Source organism: Polypterus senegalus, chromosome 12 (genome assembly GCF_016835505.1).
Source record: "Polypterus senegalus isolate Bchr_013 chromosome 12, ASM1683550v1, whole genome shotgun sequence".
In the NCBI taxonomy this organism is placed as follows: domain Eukaryota; kingdom Metazoa; phylum Chordata; class Cladistia; order Polypteriformes; family Polypteridae; genus Polypterus; species Polypterus senegalus.
In genome coordinates, this window is record NC_053165.1 from 164,694,491 (window position 1) to 164,708,279 (window position 13,789).

The following is a 13,789-nucleotide window of genomic DNA, read 5'->3' on the forward strand; positions in this document are numbered from 1 at the left end:
AGATGAAGCTCTTCACGCACTGAGGAAGCAGTTTCCTTCCCATTTTCTTTACTTCTCCATTTTTCTTTATCCGCCTACTAAACTCATCAATTTATTTATTTAAGTTTAATTCTGTTGGCTGAGCTCGCTTTCTCCGGGTGGGCTTGATTTGTTTTCAATCCTATTTTTTGGTAAGAATTGATCTGTTTGTATGGAATGATTACAATAAAATCAACAAAATGAGAAAAAAAAAAAGAACAGGAAGACATGGTTGCACCACTGAGGGGGTGGGTGTCTTGTGGTGGGCCGCCATCCTGTCCAGGACTGGGAGAGGCTGTGGACCGGAATTAGACACGAGGTGCTCAGTTTTTCCTTTGCTAAACATAAATCAAGACGTGTTTATTTTCGACCCTTCAGTATTAATACGTCGATCTTTCCTGCCTGGGCTGTGCTCTGCTGTGCTTTAATGTCTTGGGGGTTTGTGATGAGCCCTCAGAGTAAATGGAGTTTGAAATTCTGAGCGTCTCCGCTGCAGGGGCAGAAGCCCCCACGCCGACTCCTCCGGCTTCACGTGCAAGACGTTTGTTAAGCGTATAAAACGTGCCAACCAAAAGCGTGAGGTGGCGCCGTGAGACCCCCTTCTGCCAAATCATCGGCGTCATGTGATAAAAGAGAGAGAGAGCGGACGAGCGAGCGAGAATTTAAAAGGGCGGACATGGGGGGCTGCAGTTCACTCCTCAGAAGACCACGAGAGACCAGCAGCACCGCCGGGGTCCTCGCCAGCATCCTGACTCAGGTATTTTGTGCGCTCTTGTCGTCTTTTAGAGCGGCTGGAGTGTTTGATTGAACAGAAATGTCCAGGCAGTCTGCTGACGTTTGAATATGCGAAGGGTCACCGCTGGGTGAGGGGGCATCAGTGCGGGTCGGACTAAATGTCACCCGACTTGAACTTTTACTGTCATATTCACACTGGCGCCTTGTCATGGACTGACGGGCCCTCTGCTTGGTGTCCGTATTGTGCCCAGTGCTGCTGGCATAGGGTCAGACACTCCAGAAGGGTGGCTAGGGGGTGAGGGCTGTGTGAGGAGGGTTGACTCCTGCCTTAATCCTAGTGCTGCCAGGGCAGGCCTCACTATGCTGGGATGCTGAACTGCGTTAGGTGGGACAGTAAATGACGGACAGAATGTGTTGGGGCCTCGTGTTGTTCTGCCACTGTGCCCGGTTTGGTCTCTGCTTTGTTTGATGCCAACAGGACAGGTTAAAGGACTGGTTGGCATGTTATCTTCAGTCTGTGAATTGTTTTAATCTCCTGAAACACAAAACTCAAGTCTTATATTAAAGAAATTACAACTGCGTAATTTAAAAGACCATTAAAGCCGAGACGAGTGATTGGGGTTTAGCTCTGCATTTGCCCTCCAGACCCCTGAAACAAACACAGCGGGATTTCAAGTCCCTTTAAAAGACGCCTGCTGGTGTCGGGCGGCTCAGTGGTTAGAGTGGGGCTGAATTCAACTCCTAGTCCAGGCCTGCTGTCCTCCTGTCCTGTTTCTGTCTGTTTTCTCCCAAATCCACACGTGGCTCACATCAATGGACAGTCCAGGGTGTGCCCCGTGATGGCCTTTCCTGTGTCCAGCGTTGGTTCTGTGAAAGATAAAAATGAACAGCTAGCAGGCTACTTGGGGTTCATAGCTGACAAAGCGCTTTGCTCTGACGGCAGGGGCTTCACACAGGCAGGCGTCTGTCGTAAGACAGGGTGCAGTAAGCTGACCAAAGACAGTTTCCAGTTTCTTTAGGAACGCCGCCGCGTCTGTTTGGCACAGGAGAGATGAGGACCTTTCCTTCTTCAGGGTCTGTCTGACAAGTGAAAAACATAAGAAGAGATGACCCATTAGCGTAATAAAATGAAATTGTTAAGTGAACGATATTATGCTCTTTAGATTGGGGGGGTAGGGGGTAGGGGGTTAGAAATTATAAAAAGCCAATCGAAAAAATGAAACTTTGCTCTTCTGCCTTGTAACGTAGAATCCAGGTAGTCATCTGTGACTGAATGGAAATCGAATTGATTGAACTTGTCCCGTCTTCCTCGGGGGGCTTTCTTCCACAGTTCCTACCTTGTGCCCAGTGCTGCAGTGACAGGACGGGCAGGCTAGAAAATGGCTGGCTGGCTGGCATCTTCAACATGGCATCCTTTTCAACAGACAGGCAGTGAGTGACGTTAACCCCCAGGGGGCGCTCACCTCTGCCTCTCTTTATTGGCCCCTCCGTCCTCTTCGTCGTGCTGCTCTGCTCAGTTTCATGTTACTTTGATTTTTAAATACGACAATGAAACTCCTCGGCGTCTTTGAGAAATTCTTTCTTTTAAGGCCGACTTGACGTTTCTCCGCAGTGTCCTGTTTGGGTTTTCCTGTTGCTTTTTCTTTAATGGTTTTGCTTTTCTTGTGCTTTTTTTATTGATCCTCAGTTTGGTGACCTGACGGACTCACACAATGAGCTTCACTGAGACCACCGTCCTGCTGTTTGGCCTCATCCAAGGTACGACATCCACTTTATTTCATTTGGATCTGAGTGTGTGATATCACCCCTAAACACAGGAATAGCCCCCCTTGGTTTGTTGAGACCCCCTGTATGACAAGCCCAATTGGTTGATCACAGGCTGAATTCAGCTCCACCAACGTGAGCCCCCTGCCAGTTTGGCCTCTTTGACTCAGAAAGTCTGTGGTTTGCACTTCCTAAAGTGTTAATCAGCCTGCAGGTGGGCCGTGAGGCCGGTGTGAGGCCCCCAGTGGTGTTGAACACCAGACCTGACAGAATAGCCCACCATGTCGTGGTCAGAGCTCACACTCGCAGAGCTGCATTGTGATCACAACTGTTTTGAAATGTCCAGCTTTACAACTGAAGATCACCTGCAGCTCTGGTGACCTCGTCCCTGCTGTGTCCCCTCACCTGGGGACAGCACCAATTACACTCGCAAGACCACCGGCAGCCACACACCCAGGCCGAGGGGTTTCCACAGAGAAGTTGTGCTCTTGATGTCAGGCGCACACACACACACACACACACATCCTGTGAAAGTCCTCTCTGACCGCGGCTCCTGCAGGCTCTGGCAGGGTCTCCATCTCTCATGTCTATAAACGGAACTTTACGAGCCGGAAGCCCACCAAACACTGCTTAATTAATAAGATCTGGAATGGGGGGCCGCCATGTCTGAACTTGAGGGTCTAATGTTCTGCTAACTGACGTGGCCCATTCCCCAAATGACAGATTTTCCACCTATTCTGTAAGAGGGCCTCCCTTCCAGGACGTGTTCCTGTCGTTGTCCAGTCCATCACTGAGATTCTCCTCACAGCCTGCTCTTAACGGCCCACTCTGAGCTGTCAGATTTTCATGATTTCCAAATCCAGTGTGGCTGGGTAGTCAGATGGCATCGTGATGTCACCAGTTGTGACTGAATTGTCATCTAACAGGCGCTGATGATCTCTCATGACTGTCCCCTCCAGGTGTCCTGTGTGCTGAGTGGTCAGTTCAGATGCCTCAGATAATTAAAGCTGTGAACGGGTCCTGTGTGGTCATCCCCTGCACATTCAGTGTCCCCGATGGACAGACAGGTGGAGGGAGTCGGACAGTAGCGTCATGGAGAAGAAACTCAACGACAGGACAAACGCTTCGTACCTCAGGTGGTGACAAGAAAGGACAACTGCCGCTAGTCGAGGTGATTGGTGACATGTCAGCAAACAACTGCACGTCCGTCATGAGAGAGACACGCAAAAGGCACTCCGACTTGTACTTCTTCAGGACTGAATACTTTAACTACACCTACCCGACAGGGGTCTTCATCAACATCACCGGTAAGTCAGGACCGCCCACCACATCTTCATCTTTGTCCTCCTCTTTGTTTCTACTTCACTGCTTTGTTTCCTACAGTTCTAATGGTCACAGACCTTTGTGTTTATTCGAATGTGTCGATTTTTATCTTTTTATACTTGGGGGTCCACTCACAGACCTCTCTTTGTTTTCCAGGCTCCCCAGACAAACCAGTCATCTCCCCACTGGCTGAAGTGCAAGAGGGGACATCAGTCAATGTGACCTGCACTGTCCCCATTCCGTGTCCCTCTGAGTCACCTGAGCTGAAGTGGCACAATGTACTGAATGGGACGGTGACACAAGAACATGTGATGAACGCAGACGGGACGGCGTCTCTGTCATCAGTTCTGACATTTGTGGCCTCACCTGAGCACCACAAGAGAATCACATGCAGTGTGGACTACGGGGGGAGAAATCAAAGTAGGAGCAGCACAGTGAAAGTCCAGCGCAGGATCACTGGTAGGTGGAAATCTTTCTGTTAATATAAAGACAAAGTCTTGTGACATAAATGCTTGATGAGCCCTAAACTCCGATAAGCCTGCCATTTGCTACAAGAAGGACACAGTAGGGTGACATTAAACAAGTAATGCCACCAATAATCATTTCTAAAGTAATACATTCTAATATTTAAAGACACACGGCCCATTTATCATAGGTCAGGTTATTCCACCCACGTAGCTGACCAGACTCACTTCTCCTGTCTCTCGTGTAAGACACGTATTTGTAATTTGAAAGACCAAACGGAAGTCAAGTCAACTCAGGAAGTTCTTTTTGACAAACTGCTCTGAAAATGGAAAGTCCACCTTATGAGAAGATTTAGGAGTCGCAGCGGAGTCGACGTTATCAACAGCCAAACAGTGTGCAGAAGCCATTAAGGAGGCGAACAGAACGTCGGGTTACGTAAAGCAGAACAGGCTTACAGTAAGTTACATAGCACACCAGTGCGGCCGAAACAACAGGACTTAGTGTGGCTTTAATCTCCATATTGCAGGAAACGCTAACAGAACTGGACCTTCATCAGTGCTGGGACTGGAGACCACTGCTTGAGGACCCCCCACTGCGATTATGTGCAATGAGAGAGCTCTTTGAACATTCTGGACCCCCCATTGTCTATTGTGCAGACCACTTTCAGAAAGGGGGTGGGATGTATAAATAAATTAATTAAATTGGGCACCTGCTGTGAACGTCACTATATGAATAATGCAGTGGTCTTCAGTGGAATTGAGGGGTCTTTGCTGTTGGACTCTCTTTTTAGGTGACCTCAAGTGCTGAGCCGTCACACGCACTGCTAGTTGTGGTAGAGGGGCTGTCATCTGTTCAAAGTCAAATTCATGTTTTCAACATCCAAAGAGGCAAACTTAAAGTCCATAAACCAAAGATCAAAGAGAGATTTAAAAAAGAAAAATAATAAAAATAATTGAAAAATCCAAAACAGGGCCAAAGAACAAAAGTACAACCCAACGTCGCAGTCCTAATAATTTGGTTTATATAGTCGGGGGGCCCGCCACCTTCGGCACAGCAGAAGATCAACAAAACTGATCAACTGGAACCATAAAAGAATAATAAAACATGAAGAGGCGAAACATTCACTGAGACAGAGAAGAAGTCAACAACATGCTGCATCTATCGATCAAGAAAATGCAAAAATAAAAAAGAATACAAAAACGAGACCAGGACACATATTCACAAAGTGATAAAAAGCAATTAACAGATGACAGAAATGCGAAAAACTCCATTGAACCAGAGATGGAACCCGTGAGTAGAACAGAACCAGCAGTCCACATTGACACTCGGCGGGGTCTTCACTTCGAGAGCTCGATTATCACCTCAGCGCGCTCCTCTGTCGTGAATGAGAGGATTTTCCAGTAGTGATCTACTTTAACGATATTTCAGCCAAGCTAAGTGTGTCTGGGACGTTGTGAGCGTACGGCTATCTGGATATCTGAGGTGTGGATCACACAGCAGGACTAACGTGAGGTGACGTATTTGTGGATCTTAAACACTTCTGTCAACCATCATCGTGAGGTGCCTCACAGATACGTAGAACGTGACCATCGTGGCTGGCGGATTCCTTTAAGTAGAATCCAGCAGGTGTTCACTGCACTCCATAGGAGCTTCTCCATCTCACAGCCCCACTACGTTTGGTCTTTTTGCTCTTCTTTGTGCTCTTCCTTGATGTCTCCATTCCTCCATCCTGTGCAGACCTTCAGCGTTTCTACTTGCAGAAGGTTGAGCCCCACTGGTCACCTTTTCCATTTCTTAGTAGAGCAGTTAATGGCTACTTCCTGGTTCCTCCCTGTGTGGATAGCATTTTGAGTACTGAGAAAAGCGCTATATAAATGTAATGAATTATTATTATTATTACATTTCATGCCCAGAACCCCCATTTTTAGATGACCCCACAGAATGAACTTCTTCTCCAATAGGAGTTTTCAAGCCATCCTTTACAACGCAGCCAGACGAGCAGAGCCTGTCGTGAGAAGAGGACACCAGGATAACCTGCTGGCAAGCGGAGACCCTTACCTTGAAGGACACTTGTGACAAATGAGTGCCACGAGGTGACGGACGTGCATGCAGTTTACGGTCTTGTCACACTTGCTGATGTCTCCGTCTCTTTGTCTGCAGGTACAAAGAAGGCCCACCTACCAATCTCTGCCATAGTTGGGAGTCTAATGTGTGTGCTGTGTCTTCTGGTGCTCGTCTGCCTTGTGAAGGACTTTAAGAGGTAAGTGTTACACTCACTCATTGGTGCTTCTACTGTTCCTTCATTTTGTTCCTCCACACGTCGTGAATCCTAAGACTCCATCTCTCTTACTTGTAGGACTTGCTGTTTTTATAGGCTGGTAGTGTCAGTGAGGGGACCTTCACCTAAATGCCGCTGTTCTTTGTATTTGTAGGATATCAGAGTTTTCATTCTTCTAGCCGAGCAGACCGCACACACAACAGTCTAATTGGTGTTGACATGAAGAGCTGGCAACTGGGAAGAGCACAACAGCCTTATAGATTCTGAGCAGCCATTAATAAAACACAAAGGCAGTGAAATCCACAATGACACAAACTGGGAGTAACACCATTGTGACGTTCCTGTTGTGTGCAGTAGAGGGCAGTAGGCATGGAGGAGTGGAAGAGAAGGGGGGAGAGGATCGTTGAGTTGGGTTGAAGTGGAGCATTAAAGAGGATTGTGGTGAAGAAGACTACATGCTGTTTGTACTGTCTGAATATACAACAACCATCACCATGTGGCTGCCAGCCATCCTAATAATGACAGAGGTGAGTTCACTCAGTCTGAGGCTGTCCTCCATAAAGCTGAGTGAACTCTGACTGCCCTGACAAGACGCCCTCTGAACCTCCAGCAGTGAGGTGTACCTGAGCGATTCAGGAGATCTACTGACGATGACGTTATGACCATCGACGTGATCTCACAAACCGACCCAACACAGAGCAGCACCTCTCATCAGGTGTAAATACAGAAGAACTAAAGAGTAAGAATCAACGTATCAGTCGTTCCATCTTACAAAGGCTTCTGTTGGTTTATGTTTCATGAGAGCCCACCCTGGTCTGTCAGGGATCCATGAATCAGTAATGTGGTCGCATGGTGGGCTTGCCTCTGTCTAGTAGACAGCAAGTGAGACCTGAATAGTAAGACCCAGAGGAACATCAGGTGTCTCCTCTCAGCACCCTGTAGGTGCCACTTGTCTGGTCTTGTTGAGAACACTAGAAAGATAAAGACCTAGGGAGGACGGCGAGTCCGAGCGAGTGCACTGAAGGAGTTAACTTGGGTGCTTCTTGAGGTTCCTTATAAGATTTGATACCAATATGGTGTTGCAACTGATAGAGCATTCTAATTTTACTTTTATAATATGAACGAACGTGGATCACAAGTTTCTGGTGCCATCTCCTGGAGTAGGGGGTCTTTCAGCAATCTCCTTGTACCCCCCTACTCGCCTAGTGTGCCGTGCTGCAGATGGTTTGAGCAGTTCATGTCTTAACCAAGAGTACATAATTCTGCTCGAGGTATCAAACACTTCGTCTTTGTCAAGCTGTTGATTTCTCTTTTCACTGCAGTGTATCATCATTTTTATTTAATCTTCTCTTATTCTTCTCCAGTAAAAAAAACAAAACAGAAGAGCAAAGACGGAAGGCGGATGTCACTGGCGATGAGCAGGTAGGACCTCGCCGGAGTGCTGCTTCGTGGGCTCATGGTGTGGTGTGGCGCCGTCTTCATGTCAAGTTACCAACTCCTCCGGGTTTTTCTTAACATTTACTGTGTTTGTACTTCAGTCTTGAGGTGCATTTGCTTTTAATACAAGAAGCACCTACTGCAATAGTCAGGTCAGTCTGACTAACTGTCGTCCACATGAAACAACTCGGCCCCCTGTGGACAGATTTTGTTGAAATGTGGCACACGTATTCTACCAGGACGTTTGTCAAGATGGAGTAATTATTGTTGAGATATCTTAAACACAGTGTGACGTACACAGTTTTGAAATTTAAAAATATCCCATCGCAAAGCACAAGTGAATCTGACATTCTGGGAGACTTCAATTACCAACTACTTTACTGTTTCAGTTTTAACGTGACAGCGCTTAGTCCAACTGGTATATTTTCATCTTGGACTCATCTGAGAGCTGCTCCGATGTCTAACACAAAGGCCCGTTTCCACTCACACTCGCACACACACACCACTCTCTTTATCGTACAAGTGCTCAGAGCGCGACGCCGCGGTGTAGTTACAGAATCCCGACATTTAAGACCTCTTTAGTAAGACCCTTCACATATTGACCTCACAGAGGAAACTTTGATTGCCCTGAATTTTGGCCCATTTGCCTGTCTGGGTGCTTTTGATGTTGGACTGCGTAGGTGTGGGTCGCCACATTTCACTGCACGCAACTTCTGTCATTTATTTGAATTCATTTCAACAGGGTGTCTGCTCTGGAGATTCGATGGCCCTCGGAACCCTAAACAGATCCATAGAAAATGAAAAAGAGGTCCAATACGCCGAGATCGATTACTCCAGAATGTGCTCCAAAAATGAGAGACGTGAAAATGAGAATGATGCCCAGAATGAGTATTCGGTGGTGAAGTTCTCGGCAAAAAACTAGACCCCCGAATCAGATGGGAGGCCTCTGTGTTGCTCTGTAGCCGATGATCAGGAGAGTTCATTGCTGACCTGTGATGGACGTCGTCAGTGCAGCACGTTCACAACACTGGCTTCTCTGAGGACCTCTCCAAGATCTAAGATCTTCTACTCAATATCAGAAACAATGACAAAGATAAAAAGGAATTGTTCATGTAAAGTGCTGAGGTGCTCATTTAAAGACAGACATTCACTTCTCAGAAACACACTTCATGGCTCATCAGGGACTCATTCGGCGATCGTCTTCAGATGCCAGAGTGTTCAAGACTACAGAATATCTTCAGGAATCAGGACCACGTCTCACTTTATCCACGTTGAATGTTTTTGTCAGGAACACGAAATCCAAGCCTGGGTGGGAGTGCAGTTGACCCCTGGCTACAGGAGCCCACCGCCACACAGACAGACGGGGTCAAACTCAGACCCCTGGACTTGCATGGACCGCCCAAAGTAAACTGCTTACTGTCCCTCCCTTCATTGCTTCCTGCTGTTCATTCTTAAAGAAAATTATAAATGACATGAAATGCTGTAGCACATCTGGCACATCGATTATGAAGGAACATCTCCTGGAAGGGGAATCTTCATTAGTCTACCAGCCTTTGTCATGGAAGCGACATCCACAACTTGGTACTGCAGAAAACTCCTTTGAGGAACCCACTGGCCAAGGCCGGGCTTTCATGCTTTGATTTGATTTGTTTAGGGGGTCTCAGCCCCATTGCTTGTACTGGTCAGTGGACGGAGCAGGATGAGTGGGCTGCTCCTCCAGACGGCTCTGAGTGGAGTGGTGGCTCTGAGGCAATCAGAAGGTTGTCCGTTCGAATCCCGTAAAAGCCAAAGGGGACTCTGCTCTGTTGGGCCCTTAAGCTGCAACTGCTGAGCGCTTTGAGTCGTGAGAAAAGTGCTATAGAAATGCAAAGTATTATTAGATTGTTCTGTCTTAGCTCATTTAGTATAATATACTGTATATTTTTTGAAACTATAGAAACAAAAAAAATAAAATTACTTTAAAAAAAAAACAGAAATAAAAGACACCCTCTGTGTTTAAAGGTTGAAAAAAAAATACAATTATAAAATAACCTGCCATCCTTTTGCCAAAATGTGTTACTTAAAATTGAAGACAGCAGAAGGACACAAAAGCCTGAAGTATTCCTAACTGTGAGTGATTGTCGAAAAGTCAGAGAAAATGCCGTGATTTGGGAGAACAGCCAGCTGTGGTGGGGTCACAGAAAAAGTGGGCACGCAAAAGTGACACTTGAGGGCCACTGCTAGACTCCACTTGGGTTTGGTCAAATTCACAGAAAGATATACGCAGTATTTAATGAAATACATACATTTACTACATAATAAAAGATGAAGGTCTGCGTGTCCAGTCGCTCAGAGCAATCTGATTGGTCAGTTTGGCTTTGGGTGCGAGTGTGAGACGCTCATGGAGGAATAAAGACGCACACTGAGAGAGTCACCTTCAAAGACGCGGACGAGAGATGAGATAAGCACTACAAGCAACATGGGCTAAATGTCAGATCAGAAACAGGAGTTTGGGTGGCATTGCCCTTTAATCTCTGATCTTTCCATTTTAACTTATTTTGTTTTTTTTGACAGGTCGGCGAGTCTGCTTACGAGACTCTGAACAGAACAGACGAGCCTTCAGAGTATCAAACGATCAGAGGATTTTTAACGGACCTTTGAATGTCCACAGAATGGGATTTGACTTTTTCGTTACTTTGTGTAGTGAGGTAAAGCCCCCCTGAGAGGACCTCTTCCTTTTGTGATTCAGTTTTGAAGTTTATTTAATGATAACGACTATCATTGTGATGAGGTCAGTCTGACAGAACGGGCTCCTGTGGTTTAGCTGACGGATGTCTCGCCTTTACACCTCCTCAGTGTATTTTTGGTCATTAAATCATTTCGAAATTTCTCCTCCTCTGTGTATTTTCCTTGAGTGATTTTGGATCTCCTCCATCAGGTGACGCTGGTTGTGGTCAGCACAGATTATCATGATGTAAAGTCAACACAAAATGATCCAAAATAATAAAGAAAGGACCGGAGGGTTGTCAGTTAACTTTGACCAGAGGCCTTATTAAAATGTGAGCCTCTCCCTCTCATTGCATTTCAGGTCTCAAGATCACAAAGCAGTGCATATAAAATAAAACGATTACTATTTACATCCCCAAGGACACGCAGGTCAGGTTAGTCAGTCCTGGGTGGGCTGGTGACCAGTACGGGGTCTGCTCCTGCTTTTATCCAGTGCTGCCACAACTGGCTGTACTCGACCATAGCTGTAAATTGGATTATGAAGGACTGAGAAGGTCAGGTTATGAGAGACAGGGTGTGTGTGTGTGTGTGTGTGTGTGTGTGTGAAGAGACCCTCATCAGTCCTCATGGCCGTCCCTCCCTTGGTGAGTTTAGAGGACATTGCAGGTGTTCTGTCTTGAATGGGTGATACGCAGGACCAAACCAGGACATGAAGTTAAAAATCAAATCCATGGGCCAAAAAACAAAAACAAATCAATGAGAACTGAGAGAGAGAGAATGCTAACCAGAAATCGCTGTTAAAAATACCAAGCAATAGGAGATGACATCCCAAAGACACCTTAAACTATTAGCACATCACAAGATGTGTTTTGTTTTTATCCAAAAACTTGGACCAAAGGAGTGGTGTAGATAATAAAATGACACGGTGACGTAGATGGAAATCTCAAGGCAGCAAAGCCGCACTGTTATCACAACAAAATGTCTGGAACTGGTAGGACAAAACAACAAAATGGCGTTTAGAAAGATGGTCTCGGTGCAGCAGCAAATGAACCCTGGAGAGGTTCACATAAGGGTCTGAATGTGACTGGGAGCAGGACTGGTTTAACGATAGAAAATCCAGTGCATTATGGGTAACATTTTGGGGGCTGCAGTAGTCACGTTGAGCGTCTGTGTTCGGTAAGTGAGGACCCTCATTCATAGCATCAGGACTCGAGGATTAACATGAAGCATTAAAAACAATAGAAAAGTATCATAAAAATAAACCTCACACTTGTAAACGTATAACACAATTCACATAAAACTACTAGTCAGTCTGAGCCTCGCTCACGCGCCATTGGACGGTCAGTCAGTCTGAGCCTCGCTCACGCGCCATTGGACGGTCAGTCAGTCTGAGCCTCGCTCACGAGCCATTGGACAGTCAGTCAGTCTGAGCCTCACCACGCCGCCATTGGACAGTCAGTCAGTCTGAGCCTCGCTCACGCGCCATTGGACGGTCAGTCAGTCTGAGCCTCGCTCACGCGCCATTGGACAGTCACTCACGCAGTCAGTCATTATCCAACCGGACAGTGGTTGATAAAAAAAGGATTGTTTTAAACATTAATAACAAATATGTGCGAGATTTAAGACAGAGGACGTGTGATTTTGAGGTAAATGGAGAGTAAAATGTGTGAAATACACGCAACCTGAACTGCAAACTGAAACAAAGGAAAGAAACGTCCCCTGACTTGGAAGAAAGCAGAGAGACTTGGAGTGTGAAGACGCCTTTGGTCCAGCTGAAGGTATCATTGTCTTGTAATGGGAGCAGGACGACTGCTCAGCTCCTTATCTTGTTCTCTGATGCTTTCGATGCTTTGCACCTTCCGATGCTGTGCTGACCAACTCTGTGGTGTCCTCTGTCACCTGTCACAGTCTGTCCCTGAGGCTTCAGAAAGTGCCACTGCTGTGGAGCACATCCTGCATTGTTCTTGATGCAGAGAAGGAAGGCACCTCTTGACCTAATAGTGAGTGGCACTTATTTACATCTCACATCATGAAGACCTTTGAGAGGCTGGTCCTGGTAATCTAGGAGTCCTCTTGTGGCAGACCACCTGGACCCACTGCGGTTTGCCCTTTGGACAAAGACTGGAGCGGAGGAGGCACTGATCTGTCTGCTCCACGAGGCTGGACAAAGCTGGCCACACTGTGAGGATTCTGTTTTTTGATTTCTGCACTGTCTTCAGTACCGTCGCACCATCCCTGTTAAGGGGTCAACTCAGAGATAAGCAGGTGGATGAGCCCCTTTGTCCTGATGATGGACTATCAGTCAGGCAGACCACCAGTTTGAGAGACTCAAGGACCTTTCTGCTGCTCTGCACACCTCTGACTACAAATACAACAGCAGGTCAGGTCAGGTCACTGGCAGAAATTCTCAGATGATTCTGCACTTATGGGGGGATACTGATAAGGGGGATGAGTCAGGGGGAGAAGTTTGAGAATCATCTCCAACTTAACATCAGAAAAACCAAGAAACTGCTCATTGACTTTCACCGCACCAAAGAGCCTCTATGTCCGGTCACTAGTCGAGGAGTGGATGTAGAGGTGGTCCACTCCTACAGGTCCACATTAATGACAAGCTGGACTGGTCTCATAATACAGAGGAACTGGAGCAGACCATCTTATCTTAGGACACTGTGCTCCTTTAATGTGGACAGTGACATCCTTCACATCTTCTGTAATTCTGTGGTGTGCTGGCCTGGTGACATCACTTCAATGAGAGGACCCCCAAATTAACAGGCTCAGGCTCAGTTACAGGACACACTCTGGACCCCCTGGAAGTCGTAACAAAGGAGACATTGAAGACAAAACCGAGTGCCACCCTGAACCAAGCTGCACACCATCTCAGTGACACAGCAACACCGAGGACTGTCAGCCAATGAATTACTCAGCAGAAGTGAGTCAGGAGATGTGACTGGGGGTCCTTTACACCAACAGCAATACGCCTTTATGGGCCTGCCAAGTCAGAAGTGTTCTTCTCTTTTTAACGTTCTTCCTTTTTTTAGGTGTTCTGGAGTGTGTCTGTTTATG

The 13,789-nt window shown here is 46.6% G+C and overlaps 1 protein-coding gene across 2 annotated transcripts; it reads left to right on the forward strand.

Moving 5' to 3' along the window:
- The first annotated feature begins 386 nt into the window (after positions 1–386).
- Positions 387–10,834, forward strand: LOC120540138 (sialic acid-binding Ig-like lectin 8). Of its 2 annotated transcripts, none has more exons than XM_039770638.1 (7): positions 387–775; positions 2,441–2,511; positions 3,477–3,824; positions 3,997–4,299; positions 6,466–6,565; positions 7,948–8,005; positions 8,763–9,804. In XM_039770638.1, the coding sequence occupies exons 2-7, from the start codon at positions 2,466–2,468 to the stop codon at positions 8,940–8,942; spliced, it is 1,035 nt and encodes a 344-aa protein (XP_039626572.1). In that variant the 5' UTR covers positions 387–775; positions 2,441–2,465; the 3' UTR covers positions 8,943–9,804. The 2 variants fall into 2 exon arrangements, with proteins under 2 accessions (XP_039626572.1, XP_039626573.1); XM_039770639.1 differs by lacking the exon at positions 8,763–9,804 and adding an exon at positions 10,574–10,834 and having other exon boundaries at positions 388–775.
- The last annotated feature ends 2,955 nt before the right edge of the window (positions 10,835–13,789 follow it).

What these genes read in the sequence shown, in the direction of transcription:
- LOC120540138 (XM_039770638.1), top strand. Translation starts at nt 2,466, where the DNA reads ATGAGCTTCACTGAGACCACCGTCCTGCTGTTTGGCCTCATCCAAG. An exon ending in AGTCCAGCGCAGGATCACTG is followed by an intron (nt 4,300 to 6,465) that starts GTAGGTGGAAAT and finishes CTTTGTCTGCAG; the next exon opens with GTACAAAGAAGGCCCACCTA. An exon ending in CTTGTGAAGGACTTTAAGAG is followed by an intron (nt 6,566 to 7,947) that starts GTAAGTGTTACA and finishes ATTCTTCTCCAG; the next exon opens with TAAAAAAAACAAAACAGAAG.